The sequence below is a fragment of the Chiloscyllium punctatum genome, chromosome 23, assembly GCF_047496795.1.
Source record: "Chiloscyllium punctatum isolate Juve2018m chromosome 23, sChiPun1.3, whole genome shotgun sequence".
Lineage (NCBI taxonomy): Eukaryota > Metazoa > Chordata > Chondrichthyes > Orectolobiformes > Hemiscylliidae > Chiloscyllium > Chiloscyllium punctatum.
Genome location: NC_092761.1, coordinates 80,496,042 through 80,513,539, shown reverse-complemented (window position 1 = coordinate 80,513,539; position 17,498 = coordinate 80,496,042). Strand labels below are relative to the sequence as shown.

Below are 17,498 nucleotides of genomic sequence, written 5' to 3'. Positions count from 1 at the left end.
ATTCGGGCCAATCAAGAATAGTAGTGGGAAGTTGTGCGTGGAGTCAGAGGAGATAGGAGAAGTGCTAAATGAACACTTTTCATTAGTATTCACACTAGCAAAAGACAATGTGGTCGAGGAGAATACTGAGATACAGGCTACTAGATAAATGGGATGAGGTGCACAAGGAGGAGGTCTTAGCAATTCTGGAAAGTGTAAAAAATAAATAAGTCCCCTGGGCCAGATGGAATTTATCCTAGGATTCTCTGAGAAGCCAGGGTGGAGATTGCTGAGCCTTTGGCTTTGATCTTTGTCATCATTATCTACAGGAATAGTGCCAGAAAACTGGATGATAGCAAATGTTCCCTATTCAAGAAGCGGAGTAGAGACAACCCTGCAAATTATAGACCTGTGAGCCTGACGGTTGTGGGCAAACTGTTAGAAAGGGTTATAGGAGATAGGATTTATAATCCTCTAAAGAGGAATACGTTGATTAGGGATAGTCAACATTGTTTTGTGGAGGGTAGGTCATGCCTCTCAAACCTTATTGTGTTTTTTGAGAAAGTGAACAAACAGATGGATGAAGGTAAAGTGGTTGATATGGTGTATATGGATTTCAGTAAGGCGTTTGGTAAGGTTCCCCACGGTATGCTATTGCACAAATTACAGAGGCATGGGATTGAGGGTATTTAGTGGTTTGGATCAGAAATTGGCTCGCTAAAAGAAGACAGCAGGTGGTGATTGAGGGAAATGTTCATCCTGAAGTTCAGTTATTAGTGGGGTACGCAAGGATCTGTTTTGGATCCAATGTTGTTTGTCATTTGTATAAATGACCTGGCTGAGGGCATAGAAGGATGGGTTAGTAAATTTGCGGATGACATTAAAGTTGGTAGGGTTGTGGATAGTGATGAAGAATGTTGTAAGTTTCAGAGAGACATAGATAAGCTACAGAGTTGGGCTGGGAGGTGGAAAATGGAGTTTAATGCGGAAAAGTGTGAGGTGATTCACTTTGGGAGAAGTAACAGAAATGCAGAGTACTGGGCTAATGGTCAGATTCTTTGTAGTGTAGATGAGCAGAGAGATCTCAGTGTCCAGGTACATGGATCCTTAAAAGTTGCCACCAGGTTGATGGGATTGTTAAGAAGGCATATGGTGTGTTAGCTTTGTTGTTAGAGGGATTGAGTTTCAGAATCATGAGATCATGCTGCAGCTTTACAAGACTTTGGTGCTACCACAGTTGGAGAATTGTATGCACTTCTGGTAATTTAGGAACGATGCGGAAGCTTTGGAAAGGGTTCAGAGGAGATTTAATCTAATCTAATAGCAGTGCCTCTGTAGCAGAGATTCATCAGGGATATTGCCTGTTATGGAGGGAAGGTCTTACAAGGAAAGGCCTAGGAACTTGAGGCTGTTTTCATTAGACAGGAGAAGGTTGAGAGGCGACTTAATTGAGGCATCTAATCAGAGGGTTAGATAGGTTGGACAGTGAGAGCCTTTTTTCTCAGGCGACGATGGCTAGCACAAAGGGACATAGCTTTAAACTGAGGGGTGATAGATATAGGACAGATGTCAGAGGTAGTTTCTTTACTCAGAATAGTGGGGGCATGGAATGCACTGCCTGCAACAGTAGTAGCCATCTGCAGTCATTGTTTTTACCTTGCCAACTTTAAGGGCACTTAAATGGTCATTGGATGGGCATATGGACGAGAGTGCAGGAAAATTGACGTTTCAGGCAAAAGCCCATCATCAGGATTCCTTCCTGATGGAGGGCTTTTGCTCGAAACATCGATTTTTTTTTCCTGTTCCTCGAAGGCTTTTTGACCAGCTGTGCTTTTCCAGCACCACTCTAATCTAGACTCTGATCTCCAGCATCTGCAGTCCTCATTTTTCCCTATATAGACGAGAATGGAATAGGTTAGATGGCCTTCAGATTGGTTGTACAGGTCGGCGCAACATTGAGGGCCGAAGGGTCTGTCCTGCGCTGTAATGTTCTATGTTCTATCCAATTCTGCCACAAATCTCTTTACAATCCATATCACTCAGACCCCTACACAATTCTGTCGTGAATGATTTGTAAGTTAGTGTTTTTCCTGGATACCAAGAAAATAGACTTGTAAGATGCCATCATTTCTGAAATTGCATTAACTTCCCTGATAGGATTTCCAGTGAAGCACAGTGTGACTGTTTTATTTCTTTCTGTAGCTTTGAGGATGAAGTTGGAAGTCACACCTGGAGTGTTCGGGCAATGGTGCAGCAGTATGAGGGGCAACAGATGCCTTTATCTCCACCACTTTCCCCAAGGTATTATGGTTTCCAATTATGATTGTACTGTCCTTAGAGTTACTGTTATGAGTGTAGCCATTTCCATTTATGCTTGTTGTGGAGTTAAATGTCTTAATCATTCTTCTGTGAAACTTTGAGAAATTGTAAAATTGGTAGTTAAAAATTGTATTCTCCACTTTTTGTTTTAAAAAGTAAGAGAAGTTGTTTTATAAAGGTTGAAGTTAAATTGCAGTTCAAATGTGACACAAACATGACTCTAGATTTTTCTTTTAGAGGATGCTCAAGTTGGATGATAAACTAGAAATAAGTAGTATGTGAGGTCACCTGTCAACAGTGATTGGCAGACATGGCTCTGAGGTGGCGTGCTTGTTAGATTAGATTAGATTAGATCAGATTAGATTACTTCCAGTGTGGAAACAGGCCCTTCGGCCCAACAAGTCCACACCGCCCCGCCGAAGCGCAACCCACCCATACCCCTACATTTACCCCTTACCTAACACTACGGACAATTTAGCATGGCCAATTCACCTGACCTGCACATCTTTGGACTGTGGGAGGAAACCGGAGCACCCGGAGGAAACCCACGCAGACACGGGGAGAATGTGCAAACTCCACACAGTCAGTTGCCTGAGGCGGGAATTGAACCCAGGTCTCTGGCGCTGTGAGGCAGCAGTGCTAACCACCGTGCCACTGTGCCACCGTGTCTTTTGCCATTTGAAAGAGGAAGAGGGTGGCATGTTAAGGGGATAAATTTCTCAGCTTAGTTTCCACCAAATGAGTAATAAGATTAAAATTAGTGCATTATTTAATCAATGCAAGTAGGTTGTTTACAGAGTCATACAGCATGGAAAGAGACCCTTCACCAACCAGACATCCCAGTCTGACCTAGTCCCATTTGCAGGCATTTAGTCCATATCCCTCTTAAACCCTTCCAATTCCTATACCCATTGTACCCACTCCACCAACTCCTCTGGCAGCTTGTTCCATATACCCACCACCTTCTGTATGAAAAAGTTATCCCCAGGTCCTTTTTTAAAATCTTTCCCCTCTCACCTTAAACCCATGGACTCCCCCACCCTAGGAAAAAGACTTTGGCTCTTCACCCTATCCATGTCCCTCATGATTTTATAAACCTCTATAAGATCACCCCTCAGCCGCTAACGCTCCGGGGGAAAAGCCTTCTCAAGTTTAATAACATTCTTTCTATAAAAGGGTGACCAGAATTGTATACAGTATTCTAAAAGTGGCCTCACCAATCATCTACACAACTGCAACATGCCATTCCAACTTCTATACTTAATGTTCTGACCATTGAAGACAAGCATGGCAAGCACCTTCTTCACCACCCTGTTTACCTGCGACTCCACTTTGAAGGTACTATGCACCTACAACCCAAGGCTGCTTGTTCGGCAAAACTCCTCAGGGCCCTACCATTAACTGTATAAGTCCTGTCCTGGTTTGCCTTACCAAAATGCAACATGTCACGTTTATCTAAATTAAACTCCATTTGCTATTCCTCGGCCCATTGACCCATCAGATTAAGGTCCCATTGTCCTCTGACATAATCTTCATCTCTGTCCACGACACCATGAATTTTGGTGTCATCTGCAAACTTATTAACCATATCTCCTATATTCACATCCAAATTATTTATATAACTGACGAAAATTGGTGGAACCATTAGGCTCAAGGGTGGAGCAACTCAGCTGAGCCCAGTCCTGTCTTCAGTATTGGAGATGCTCTCATTCAGGTGTGATGTTTCACTGAGGCTATGTCAGAACTTCCAACTGGATCAAAAAATCCCAAAGCCTTATGTGAAGAGTAATTCTTTCTCATGATAACATGGCCAGTTTTTATTCCTCGACCAATATTATTAGAGCAGATTTTCTCGTTAATTATCTCTGTTGTTTGTTCATTCTATATTTGCCTATCCTGAGGTTGTGACAGATACCATATAAATGCAAATTCTTCCCACCTGGTGCACTCTTCCATCAGTAGTATCTGAAGTGTGATCAGAAACAGGGTCTCCCTTACCTAGAATAATAGGCAATCCAACACAATAGAGTGAAGATTGAAACCTTGTTACTATTTAGATTTTTATGGCTTAGTTGATTTATGGATAAACTCACTGAGCTATTGATGGAACACCATAGTCCTCTGAACTGTTGCAAATGTTGATCTGAGATCTAGAATTAGAGCATACTCATTTAAGTCTAAATAAAGATTGTAATAACATGCTACATGTTATTTTGTTGCTGTACTTAGCATTAGGCTGGGAAAAGCCTCAGAGGTTCCATGAATGGCCAATTACAGTTGAAAAGCACAGTATAACTATAAAAGTATATATCTTTCAATATTCTCAGGACAAAGGAGGATTTCATTAAAATAACTGAGTTCTGTTATTATCTCTCTCCCCTTTTTGAAGGTTGATTATTTTCTATTTAGATGTAGTACAGCTTCTGTGGGTAAACTAGTTTAGGACCAAACCAATTGTCACAATGTAGCTTGATTGAATTGAAGGGGAGAACAAAAGCTTAAATCTATCATCATCATATCAATATCTAGTTTCAGAGTGTTTGTAAATTGTCAGATGTTCTTCATTTGTGCAATGTTCCTTTATTGGCTAATGCAGTGTGTGAACATAGGCTAAACTGTGATGTGTTAAGATGTGAACTTCCCAAGTCATTCTTTACATGATGCAATGTTGACTGTGCTGTGGTAAGGTGTTTAAAAGTGTTTCTAATAGTGGAGTTGTAGAGGAATTTGTACTTGGAGTTGCCAAGATTATTTAAAAATGCCTTTTACACAGATTTTGGAGCAAGTTGATGAACCTCCATGTTCCTGGACAAGAATTTACAAATTTAACTTTTATGGCCAGGTCAAAAACAGTTAACAGCAAATTGGCTTCCTGTTTCACATCCAGCCTGACTTCTCTTTTGAGTTTTTAAACAGAGTTTCACTGTTAGTCGGCCCTTCATCATAGTCTTTGAGATCACTATTTTGACTTGTGTATGTTATATGTGATTTAGCTTTCTCTACTTTTCTAAATAGTTCAACTTTGTGTTTATCAGAATTTATTCTTTCTTACATATATTCCTGACAGCATGAGAATTTTAAAGCATCCAATAAAAAGTATCGTTTAGAAATGTACACTGGCTGTTTTTTGGTAGATGCTGATTTCAATTCAGTAAAATTAAGATGCAATTTTTGTCTTGCTTGCTCAGTGGGAAACAAGAAATTATTTGGAAATAGTCAAAATTATAAGAGTAACAAACCTTTTAAGCTGTTGCTGTATGGATAGTGTGCACCAGCATCCATGCTAAGCTGGAATGAAGTATTTAAAAAAGAAAATTTTGTTTGTTTTTCCTGCAAAATTGTTCTTCCAAAGATAAGATGTTAAGTTTTTTGTTTAGCTCTTAATGTGTTGTGGGCATCCTAATATTTATATTATCTTTGATTATTAAGAAAATGTTATTCATCTTCTCCAACAAATACTTGAGAGAAGTGTTCACTGAGAATGCTGTTTTATGTTTGACCACAGTTTTGATTTGCTTGCCATTCTTTAAAGTTCATCTGTGATTACAAAAGTAAATGCAGTTTTTATTAGACATCATTTGACTAACTTGTAGTTGGCAAGAGATTCAACTATTAGCAACAGCGGAGGCCCTAATATTGATTTCAATTAGAAAAAAGAAACTTGGTTAGAGTTTCCCTTAATTATTGAACACTGAACCATGTAGGAAGTATGTAAGAACAGAACAATTCAGGTTCTTTTGCCACCATGGTAGTGTCTCTACATCTGATGTGGGAAACCTGGGTTCAAGTCTCACTTGAAAGAGATATGTAATAAAAATCTCTGAACAGGTTGAAAAAATCAAAATAATTGAGCTGGAGTTCAGCAGTCTGGGAATGGGCTGGAACGTAAGAAAGTCTGCAAAGTGGCTAGCGAAACCAGTGGGTGGACATTCCATTGTCTAGTCATGCTAGTCTATTAGTGGCATGAAGGAAATGGATAGCCAAGAGCCTGATTGAACCTCTTCAGTGGTTAGTTAATGGTTTCCCATCTGGGCTCACACTTAGTTATTCTGTTGGCAAGGGATGGTGGAATGACACCCCCAATGCATGGGGAAAGTTTCTTTGGGCTCTGCTGGGTTATTATTCCTCTTCTTTGGCACCTTTTGTCCATAGAATAGTTCTCTGCCCTTGTGACAAGAGTGCCACCTTCTCCCTAACTCGCCGCTTTGAGCCTCACCCCTCACTGTACATCTACCATATCGCAGGACCAGTCAGATAGATACTGGTATCCCAGGTCCCAGTTTCTCAGTTATGAGGGTGCATAACCATCACTGTGTCATTCTCCTCCAACTGCAGCCCTGGTAGTGGTCTCAACCTTGGGAACATTCCTGAGGTTGCTGAGCTGTTGTCCCTCTAATTGGTTGGCAGATCTTGTGAATGTGCCACCATCCTTAATAGGGAGATCTGTATTATCTAGCAAATAATTAATTGGAGCATGCTGATAACCGTAGTGGGATTGCCTCAGCTTTTGGGCCCATTAAAGGTGCTAAATTAGTCCTTTACATCTTCCATTGATTGAAAAATCAGTTGTCCATCATTGGTGAGGTGACATGGAAGGGCTTCTGTATCCAAAGTACTGCACTCTTGTGAGCATATTACCAGATTCAGGAGGAGACAGAAAATACATTTTGAGTAAAGAACTGTTGGGACAGGAGATGGAGGGTTTATTTGAAGTAAACAAAAATTGGCTTTGAGACCGGCAGCATTTTGTTTCTTTCTTAGTTAACAGCCTGTGATCCATGTAGTTGTCATAGTTCAATAAAATATGCAATCTGGTTAGAATCTTTAAATTATTTCTGATATTAAGTGCCATCAGATGGATTATTTGTGTAGACAGCAGTTTTGCAAAATAACTTGGTGCTACGTGTGTGGCATTGAAGGTACAATGAAAGTTAGCGGAAACAAATTATATAAGGAACTCCAGTGAAACCATTTTCTTGTAGTTGCTAATCTTTAAAAATAAAAAGTAATTCAGAATCATTCCATGTTACTGCAATCTGGGGCATCCATCCCCCAGGATTGTGTTTAATTGATGTCAGCTGTGATGCAGTTCCATGCTATTTTAAAAATCTGGAAATGGGACAACTTCAGAAATTGAGGACTTGGCAACTTGAATGTGTTTTTTTAACTCCAGATCAGCTATTCATGTTTTTTTAACCCTAAGTTATCCAGTTAATGTAAATGTTAAGTTAAACCTTTTAAAAAGTGTATTCACTACTTTTAAAAACTGAAAGAAATGTGGATGCTAGAAATCAGAAACAAAAACAGAAATTACTGGAAAAGCTCAGCATGTCTGGTAGCAGCTGTGGAAAGAAATCAGTTAATGTTTTAGGTCCAGTGACCCTGAGCTTTCAGTTGCCTGTCACATCAATCCACCAACATCTCTCTCAGGCTTGCTGCAGTGAAGGTCAGCACACGCTGGAAGAATAGCACCTCATTTTACACTTGGAAACCCTGCAGCTTCTGGACTTAATATCAAATTCAACAATTTTGAGGTTTGAAGTCATGCCCTTATCCCAACTTCCACCAGACCATCGCATTGACTGCTACCAAACACAACCCATTGTCAGTTCCTCTCAGCAGCTAATCATTCCTCCAGACTGACTGTTAACCACTCCTTTTGTCTGTTCAGCTGCTTCTCACTCTCTCTCTCTCTCAGCTCTATCTCCACCTATTATTTACTCTCCCCCATTTCCCCCCCCCCCCCCCACCTCATCTTTTGTGTAAATATAAACTTTTTCCTAGCTACCTTCAGTTTTGAAGAAGGGTCACTTGACCCAAAATGTTAGCTCTGATTTCTCTCCATAGATGCTGCCAGACCTGCTGAGTTTTTCCAGCAATTTCTGTTTTTGTTTCTGATTTCCAGCATCCCCAGTTTTTTCCGTTTTCTACACGTTGGAAGATAGCTAATGTAAACCTGCTGTTTAAAAAGGGAAGTAGAAAGAGGGAATTATGGACCAGATAGTCTAATATCAGTAGTGGGGAAGATGCTAGAATCCACTACCAAGGCTTTTATAGCAGAGCGCATAGAAAACATTGGTAGAATCAGACAGAGTCAGCATGGATTTAGAAAAAGGAAATCATGCTTGACAAATCTACTGGAATTCTTCAAAGATGTAACTGGTACAGCTGATCAAGGGAGCCAGTGGATTGGTTTATTTGGCCTTTCATTAAGCTTTTGACAAAGTCTCATGTAAGAGACTAATGCATAAATGTAAAGTGCAGGGGTTTGGGAGTAGTGTATAGAGATGGGTAGAAAATTGGTTAGCAGATAGGAAAGAAATAGTAGGAATAGGTAGGTCTTTATCTGAATAGGCAGTGACTAGTGGGGTACTGCAGGAATTGGTACCAAGATCCCAGCTATTCACAATATAAAGTTAATGATTTAGAATGAAGGAAGTAAACATAATATCTCAAAATTTGCAGATGACATAAAGCTGAGTGAAAGGTTGTAGTGTAAGGAGGATGCAGGGATTTTGCGGTGTAATTTGGACAGGCTGAATGAGTGGGAAATGCATGGCAGATGCAGTATGATGTGGATAAACATCCTGTTTCTGCAGGAGTGTGGGATACTGCACCTCAGCAGCTACAGGAGATGGTCGAGCTTGTGGGCCCATGGGCCGTCAGTTTGGTCGGGGGGCAACGATAGCCGCACCTCCGGCCTGGGTATCCTGTTGCGAGGAGGCAACGTCACCATCTCCAAGGTTAAGGAGGTGATGGGCAGGCGCCTCCTCATCACCGATGTCATGTACAGGAATGCTCCCCTGAGACTGATTAATGTGTATGCCCCAGTGGGTAAGAGTGAACGGTTGGCCGTCCTGCAGCAGCTTCCACTGTTGCTGGCTACGTCCAGGCTGGTCATTCTGGCCGGAGACTTCAACTGTATCATTGATGCAGATGGACGATCCGGCGGGGGGGGACAGTAAACTGGACGCTACGTCCAGAGCCCTGATGGACATGGTAAAAGATGCCAAGCTGCATGACGTCTTCAGCACCCCTGCAGATGAAGCGCAGTGTAGATACACCTGGTCACGGGCAGACGGGTCTATCCGCTCAAGGATAGATTACCTGTTTGTGTCCCGAATGCTCTTGGTCAGATCCACCAATGTCAAGCCAGTGTTCTTCTCTGACCACTGCCTCCTGCTGGCCAACTGTCACCTACAGGACAAGCATCAGGCTGGTAAGGGATCGTGGACGCTGAACACAAAGCTGGGAAACATTGAGGAGCTCAAGAGGGACTACGCAGGTTGGGGAACCATGAAGCACCTCTTTGAGTCCCCAGCGGACTGGTGGGAAACAATAAAAGGGAACATCAAGAGGTTCTTCATCCTCAAAGGTGTTCAGGAGGCGAGAGAGAGGTGGGGAAAACTGTCCCAGCTCCAGGAAAGTATGCAGAACCTGCTCCTACTGCAGACGATGGGGGCGATGTCACAAAGGACCTCAAGGAGGTGAAGGGCCAGCAAGCCTCGCTCTTTGCCTCAGAGACCACCAAGATAATTTTCCGGTCCAGGGTCCGCTCGGTGGAGCAGGACGAGATGTGATCCCATTTCTTCTTCCAGAAGGTGCGCAAAGAGAGCTCCGTGATCAGCAGCCTGAAGGAAGAAGATGGCTCGATTATGTTATCTCAGGCTGACGTCATGAGGATCAGCAAATCCTTCTATGCCAGTCTGTATACGTGAAGCTGACCGACAGCGTGGCCTCCCAGTCGTTCCTGTCCTCTATCACGAAGTTCTTAGACGACAGAACAAGGGAGAGGCTGGACTAGCTGCTATCTCTGGATGAGCTGCCAAGGCCCTCAAGTCCTTCGAAAAGAATAAAACTCCCGGAAGCGTTGGCTTACCAGTCGAGCTCTATTCGGCTCTGTGGGACTTGATTGGCCAGGACCTGCTGGAGGTGTATGTCAGTATGCTTCGGGCAGGTACCATGAGTGAATCCATGAGGAAAGGCATCATCACCCTCATCTACAAGTGGAAGGGGGAGAGGGAGGAACTCAAAAATGGGAGACCAATCTCACTGTTGAATGCGGATTACAAAATTCTGTCAAAGGTAATCGCCAGCCGGGTCAGGTCTGGTATGGGGTCGGTGATCCACCCTGACCAAACCTGTGCTGTACCAGGCAGGAAGATCGCTGAGAGTCTCGCACACCTGAAGGATACGATCGCCTACGTGCAGAACGGAGGGTTGGACACCTGCCTGATCAGCCTGGACCAAGAGAAAGCCTTTGACAGGATATCACACAGGTATATGAGAGATGTTCTCTCCAAAATGGGCTTTGGGAAGGGAATCTGCAATTGGATCAGACTGCTCTACATCAACATTGTCAGTGCAGTCTCAATCAATGGGTGGGAATCAGATAGCTTCCCAGTCAGATCTGGAGTCAGGCAGGGCTGCCCACTCTCTCCTGCCCTGTTTGTGTGCTGCATAGAGCCATTTGCTGAGTCCATCAGGAAGGATGTGAGCCTGAGAGGGGTGACTATTCCTGTCAGCGGGGGCCTGCAGGTCAAGGCCTCCCTTTACATGGATGACGTCGGATCCGCTGTCTTTCCGCAGACTCGTATATATGTGACCAGTTCGAACGGGCCTCGGGGGCCAAGGTAAACCAAGGCAAGAGCGAGGCCATGCTCTTCGGGAGCTGGGCCGACCAATCCTCGATCCCCTTCACCGTCAGGACCGACCACCTGAAGGTGCTGAGTATTTGGTTCAGCGGGGCTAGGGCATGCACCAAGTCTTGGGAGGAGCATATCAGCAAAGTGAGGCAGAATCTGGGCAGAAGCTATGGTTGCTCTCCATTGCAGGAGAAAAACTGGTCATCAGGTGTGAGGCACTGTCATTGCTGTTATACATGGCACAGGTCTGGCCTATTCCCAGAACCTGTGCCACTGCAGTCACCCGGGCCATCTTCCAATTTATATGGAGGTCAAAGATGGACCGGGTCTGAAGGGACTCGCTGTACAAAGATCTGAGCAACGGGAAAAAAATATACCCAATGCCACCCTCACTCTGATGGCCACCTTTGTGTGTGGCTGCATCAAGCTGTGTGTGGATCCCCGGTACGCAAACACCAAGTGTCACTATGTACTGAGGTTCTACCTGTCCCCGGTGTTGCGAAGGATGGGCCTGGCCTTGCTGCCGCGGAACGCTCCGAGTAGTTGGACCATTCCGTATCACCTGTCCTTCGTGGAGAAGTTTATGAAGAAAAACACCTTTGACCACAAGTCCATCAGGAAGTGGTCAGCACGTCGTGTCCTTGAGACCCTTAGGATCTGCCCTCTCCTTTTCCCTATCAAGCGGTTCCCTGAGCAGACTATCAAAGCCATTTGGCAGAATGCCTCATCGCCAGAACTTTCCAACAAGCACCAAGACGTGGCTTGGCTGGTGGTGAGAAGGGCTCTGCCTGTGAGATCCTTTATGCACACCTGGACTCTCAGCCGTACCGCACGCTGCCGTTGAAGCGGCTGCGGCGGGGAACGAGACTGTCACACACCACCTTCTGGAATGTGCCTATGCAGAGGAAGTCTGGGGAGGAATGCAGTGGTGTTTGTCGCGGTTCGTCCCGAGCAGCGCTGTGACGCGGGACTCCGTGCTCTACGGCCTGTTCCCCGGGACGCACACTGAGACGAACATCAACTGTGCCTGGAGGATCATCAACTCGGTGAAGGACGCTCTCTGAGCGGTCCGAAACCTGTTCATCTTCCAGCTGAAGGAGTTGACCCCGACTGAGTGTTGCAGACTGGCAGGACTATGTGTTGAGGGACGTGATGAAGCTTGGGGCAGCTGCCGCGAAGGCGCGGTGGGGAAAGACCACTGTGTAACGTCTGCCTGTCTAAAGAAGAACAGGGGGCCTGGTCATTTGGGCTCTGCTGACGCCTCAGCTAAAAATGTAATCATACAGACCTGTAAATAGGAATGATTACTCTGTTTCGGTATGCAAAGAAATGGAATGTTTACAGATGTATGGCATGTCCAATTGTACAGACCAAAAAATTAATTTATAAATAAAGTATGTTTTTGAAATAAAATAAAATGATGTGGATAAATGTGAGATTATCCACTTTGGTAGCAAAAGTAGGAAGGAAGATTATTATTTGAATGGCTGGCTGTAAATTGAGAGAGGGGAGTGTCAATGAGAGCTGGGTGTCCTCTTACATCAGTCACTGAAAGTAAGTGTGCAGGGGCAGTGGGCAGTGAAGAAGGCAAACTGTATGTTAGACTTCATAGCAAAAGGATTTAGATTAGATTAGATTAGATTACTTACAGTGTGGAAACAGGCCCTTCGGCCCAACAAGTCCACACCGCCCCGCCGAAGCGTACCCACCCATACCCCTATATCGACCCCTTACCTAACACTACGGGCAATTTAGGATGGCCAATTCACCTGACCTGCACATCTTTGGACTGTGGGAGGAAACCGGAGCACCCGGAGGAAACCCACGCAGACACGGGGAGAATGTGCAAACTCCACACAGTCAGTCGCCTGAGGCGGGAATTGAACCCGGGTCTCCGGCGCTGTGAGGCAGCAGTGCTAACCACTGTGCCACCGTGCCGCCCACAATTTAATACAGGAACAAGGAACAAGGATGTATTGCTGAAGTTATGCAGGACATTGAGGTCACACCTAAAATACTGGATGCACTTGATCTCATTTTCTGAGGAAGGATGCTCTTGCTATAGAGAGAATTAAGTGAAGTTTTATCAGATTGATTCCTGAGATAGCAGGATTGAGGTGTGAGGAGAGAGTTGGTTAAGTTTGTATTCAATAGAGTTTAGAAGAATGAAGGGCAATCGCGCAGAAAACTATAAAATTGTAACAGGATCAGACTGGTCAAGTCAGGAAGGATATTAGTGATGGTGGGGGGAGTCCGGAACTAGGTGTCATAGTTTAAGGGTAAGGGATAAACCTTTTAGGATGGCCGAGTAATGACAGATGGAGTTTAATTTAGATAAATGTGAGTTGTTGTGTTTTGGTAAACCAAGGCAGGCCTCACACAGTTAATGGAAGCCTCTGGGGAGTGTTGTCAAACAGAGAGATCTAGCGGTGCAGATATATAGTTCCTTGAAAGCGACATCACAGCTATACAGAGTGGTGAGGAAAGTGGTTGGTACGCTTGCCTTCATTGGTCAGAAGATTTGACTACAGGAGTTGGGACTTGAGTTACAGCTCTACGTGACATTGGTAAGGCCACATTTGGAGTATTGCATACAAATCTGGTCACCCAGCTCTAGGAAGGACGCTATTAAACTGCAAAGATGCAAAAGGATTTGCAAGGATGTTACCAAGATTGGGTAGGCTGGGACTTTTATCCCTGGAGTATAGGAGGCTGATGGGTGACCCTTATAGAGATTTATAAAATCGTGAGGGGCATAGATAAGGTGAATAACCAAGGTCTTTTCCCCACAGTAGGGCAGCCCAAAACCAGAGGGCATATACTTAAGGTGAAAGGGGAAAGATTTAAAAGGAACCTGAGGGGCAACTTTTTCACACAGAAGATGATTCTTATCTGGAATGAGCTGTCAGAGGAAGTGCTAGAGCTGAGTACAATTCCAACATTTGAAAGCTATTTGGACAGGTACATGAATAGGAAAGGTTTAGAGAGATATGGGCCAAATGCAGCACATGGGACTAGATCAGGTAAGGAAACTTGGTTGGCATGGATGAGTTGGGCCAAAGGGTCTGTTTCTGTGCTGTATGACTCTAAATCCCTTCTCCTGAAGGGTGGTGAGCCAATGGAATTCACTACCAGAGAAAGTGATTGGGGCTAAAGCATTGTGTTTTCAAGAAGGTTTTAGATATGGCTGTTATAGATAAAGGGATCAAGGGATATGGGAGAAGGATGGGATTAGGTCATTGAGGCATGATCATTACAGCAGGCTTGAGGGGTCAAATGGTCTATTCTTGCATCTATCTTCTATGTTTCTCATATGTGATGAGTGGTCACTTGCATTGAAAGGTTGCCAACCCTATTACAAATGTATTCCAGTAAGTTAGAAAAGATGAAAATATTGGGTGCATGTGTGTTGTGGGAAGATGTGTTTTAGAGGGCTCAAGTAGGGTGTATATTATTTTAAAGGGCAATTAATATTGTAATCATCTTGGATTGTGTACTAAGAAACATGTAGCTGTCTAATTAGGAATTGCTACTGCAACATTAAAATTTTCTTTATTCTTTTGCGGGATGTGGGTGTTACTGGCTAGCCAACATTTATTGCCCATTCCTAATTGCCCCTAAGAAAGTGCCCTTAAGTGTCTTCTGGAACTGCTGCAGCCCACCTGGTGGGAGTTGACCCACAATGCAACTAGGGAGGGAATCCCAGAATTTTGGCCCAGCAACAGTGAAAGAAAGCTGACCTATTTCCAAGTCAGGATGATGAGAGGTTTGGAGGTTAATGTAAAGGTGGTGGTCTTCCCATGTATCTGCTTCTACTGTCCTTCTAGATGGAAATGGTCATAGATTTGGAAGGTTTTATCTAAGGATCTTTAATGAATTTCTGCAGTACATATTGCTACAATTGAGTATGGATGCTGGAGGAAGTGGATGCTTGTAGATGTAGTGCCAAACAAGCAGGCTGCTTTATCCTGGATGATGTCAAGCTTTTTCAGTGTTGTTTGACTGCATCCACCCAGGCAAGTGGGGAGTATTCCATCACACTTCTGACTTGTGCCTTGTAGATGATGGACAGTATTTGGGGAGTCAGGAGGTAAGTAATTGGGGCAGCACGGTGTCTCAGTGGTGAGCACTGTTGCCTCACAGCACCAGGGTCCCACGTTTGATTCCTGTCTGTGTGGAATTTGCACATTCTCCCTGTGTCTATGTGGGTTTCCTCCAGGTGCTCTGGTTTCCTCCCACAGTCTAAAGATGAGCAGGTCAGGTGAATTGGCCATGCTAAATTGTCCATAGTGCTAGATGCATTAGTCAGAGGGAAATGGGTCTGGGTGGGTTGCTCTTCGGAGGGTTGGTGTAGACTGGTTGCCCTGTTTCCACACTGTAGGGAATTTAATCTAATTTCATCTAAATTCACTGCAGAATTCCTAGCCTCTGACCTGTTCTTGTGTTTATGTGGCAAGTTCGGTTGAGTTTCTGGTCAATGGTAACCCTCCAGGATGTTGATAGTAGGGTGTTCAGTGATGGTAACACTATTGAATATCAGGGAGTTGAGGTTGGTTAGTCTCTTATTGATGAAGGTCATGGCCTGGCTTTTGTCTAGCATGATTGTTACTTGCTACTTGTCAACCCAAGCCTGGACATTGTCCAGGTCTTGTTGCATTTGAACATGGACTATTTAAGTATCTGAGGAGTCGCAAATGCTGCTTGACATTGTGCAATCATCAGTGAACATCCCAATTTCTGACATTATGATGGAAGGAAGGTCATTGATGATACTTTGGCCAAGGATACTACCCTGAGGAGTCCTTGCAGAGATATCCTGGAGCTGACCGTTTATCCTTCATTTATAACCAAAGCAATAGAAATGATGTTGTGAAACTTCCAAAGTGTTCAGAAACGATTTACAAGGATGTTGCCAGGGTTGGAGGATTTGAGCTTTAGGAAGAGATTGAATAAGTTGGGGCTGTTTTCCCTGGAGCGTTGGAGGCTTGGGGGAGGGTGGGGGGGGTGACCTTAGAGTTTTATAAAATCATGAGGGGCATGGATAGGGTAAATAAACAAGGTCTTTTCCCTGAGGTGGGGGAGTCCAGAGCTAGAAGGCATAGGTTTAGGGTGACAGGGGAAAAATTTAAAAGGGTCCTAAGGGACAACTTTTTCACGCGTGTATGGAATGAGCTGCCAGAGGAAGTGGTGAAGGCATTTGGATGGATATATGAATAGGATGGGTTTAGAGGGATTTGGTAAAAACAATGACTGCAGATGCTGAAAACCAAATACTGGATTAGTGGTGCTGGAAGAGCACAGCAGTTCAGGCAGCATCCAACGAGCAGCGAAATCAACGTTTCGGGCAAAAGCCCTTCATTGGGCCAAGTGCTGGCAAATGGGACTAGATTAGTTTAGAATATCTGGTCGGGATGAACATGGTGGACCAAAGGGTCTGTTTCCGTGCTCTGTAACTCTATGGTAATACCACTTGTGTGGAATAATATTACCTGAGATCTATCAGCCCAAACCTGAATTTTGGCAGGTCTTTACTGCACATTGGTACAGACTACTTCAGTGTCTGAAGGAGTTGCAAATGGGACTTGACTGTTGTGCAATCATCGAGAAATATTCCCACTTCTGACCTTATGATGGAAGGAAGTTCACTGATGAAGCATGTGAAGACTAGGAGTCCTCAACAGTTTCCTGGGACATCATCCATGACAGTCACTTTCCTTTTAGCTCAGCATGCCTCCAACCATTAGAGAATTTGTCCTGATTCACGTTTGATGCTATTTTTGCCAGGGTTCTTTCATATCACACTCTGCCCTTGGCATCCAGCTAGCTTTTGACAATTACTTCCACCTTGGCTGTTGAATTGAGTTGTCTGTGCACGTTCGAATGGAGGCTGTAATGAGGTCAGGATTGGGTTGCCCTGATGAAACCCAAACAGAGCATCAGTGAGCAGGTTATTGATTTTGACATGATTTGAGAAATCCTGAGCATGTGTAAAATGCTCCATGAATGCAAATTCTGTTTTCTTGTTGCCTGGACTTGTACTCTGCAGTAAATAATTTTAGTCTTTGCTCTTTATCGATATGCTTAAAGTTAAAATAGTACTGTGGGCCCCAAGTCAATTAAGGAAATATATTTATCATGCATAATTTTGTGTTTGAACACATTGATTTTACTATTTTTAAGCAATTGGACGTGAATTTTACTGATCAGAGCACGCCTGCAGCCCTTATTGATTTTTGTTCTTGTATTCAGCTCCACAACTGAGTAGCAGATCCAGGCTGTCTGTCTTGACTGTGACGTTTCACAGTCCAATCTCATCAAGCCAAGCAAACCTGACTGCACATGTGGCATGGAACAGATTGTGTTATTATTGGAAATGGTTTCTGTCTGCTGTACAGTTTTAAATTATCAGTATTGGATACAGAGTTTCCTCTTCTAGCTTTGGTTTTTCATTCTGGCATTTTATGTGCCAAATATCTGAAAAAAATAAGATTCCTAAAATATCTGAAGAGAAAATATTTGAGTTGAGAAGTGAGCATCAGAGCATGAAGGGAATAT

The 17,498-nt window shown here is 43.8% G+C and overlaps 1 protein-coding gene across 7 annotated transcripts in view; it reads left to right on the top strand.

The window, feature by feature from the left end:
- Positions 1-17,498, top strand: part of dixdc1b (DIX domain containing 1b) — a 128,984-nt gene that overhangs the window by 53,446 nt on the left and 58,040 nt on the right. For all 7 annotated transcript variants that reach the window (XM_072593248.1, XM_072593250.1, XM_072593249.1 and 4 more), the window contains one exon: positions 2,182-2,280. In XM_072593248.1, coding sequence (XP_072449349.1) covers positions 2,182-2,280 — 99 coding nt within the window. The remainder of the gene's footprint in view (positions 1-2,181; positions 2,281-17,498) is intronic.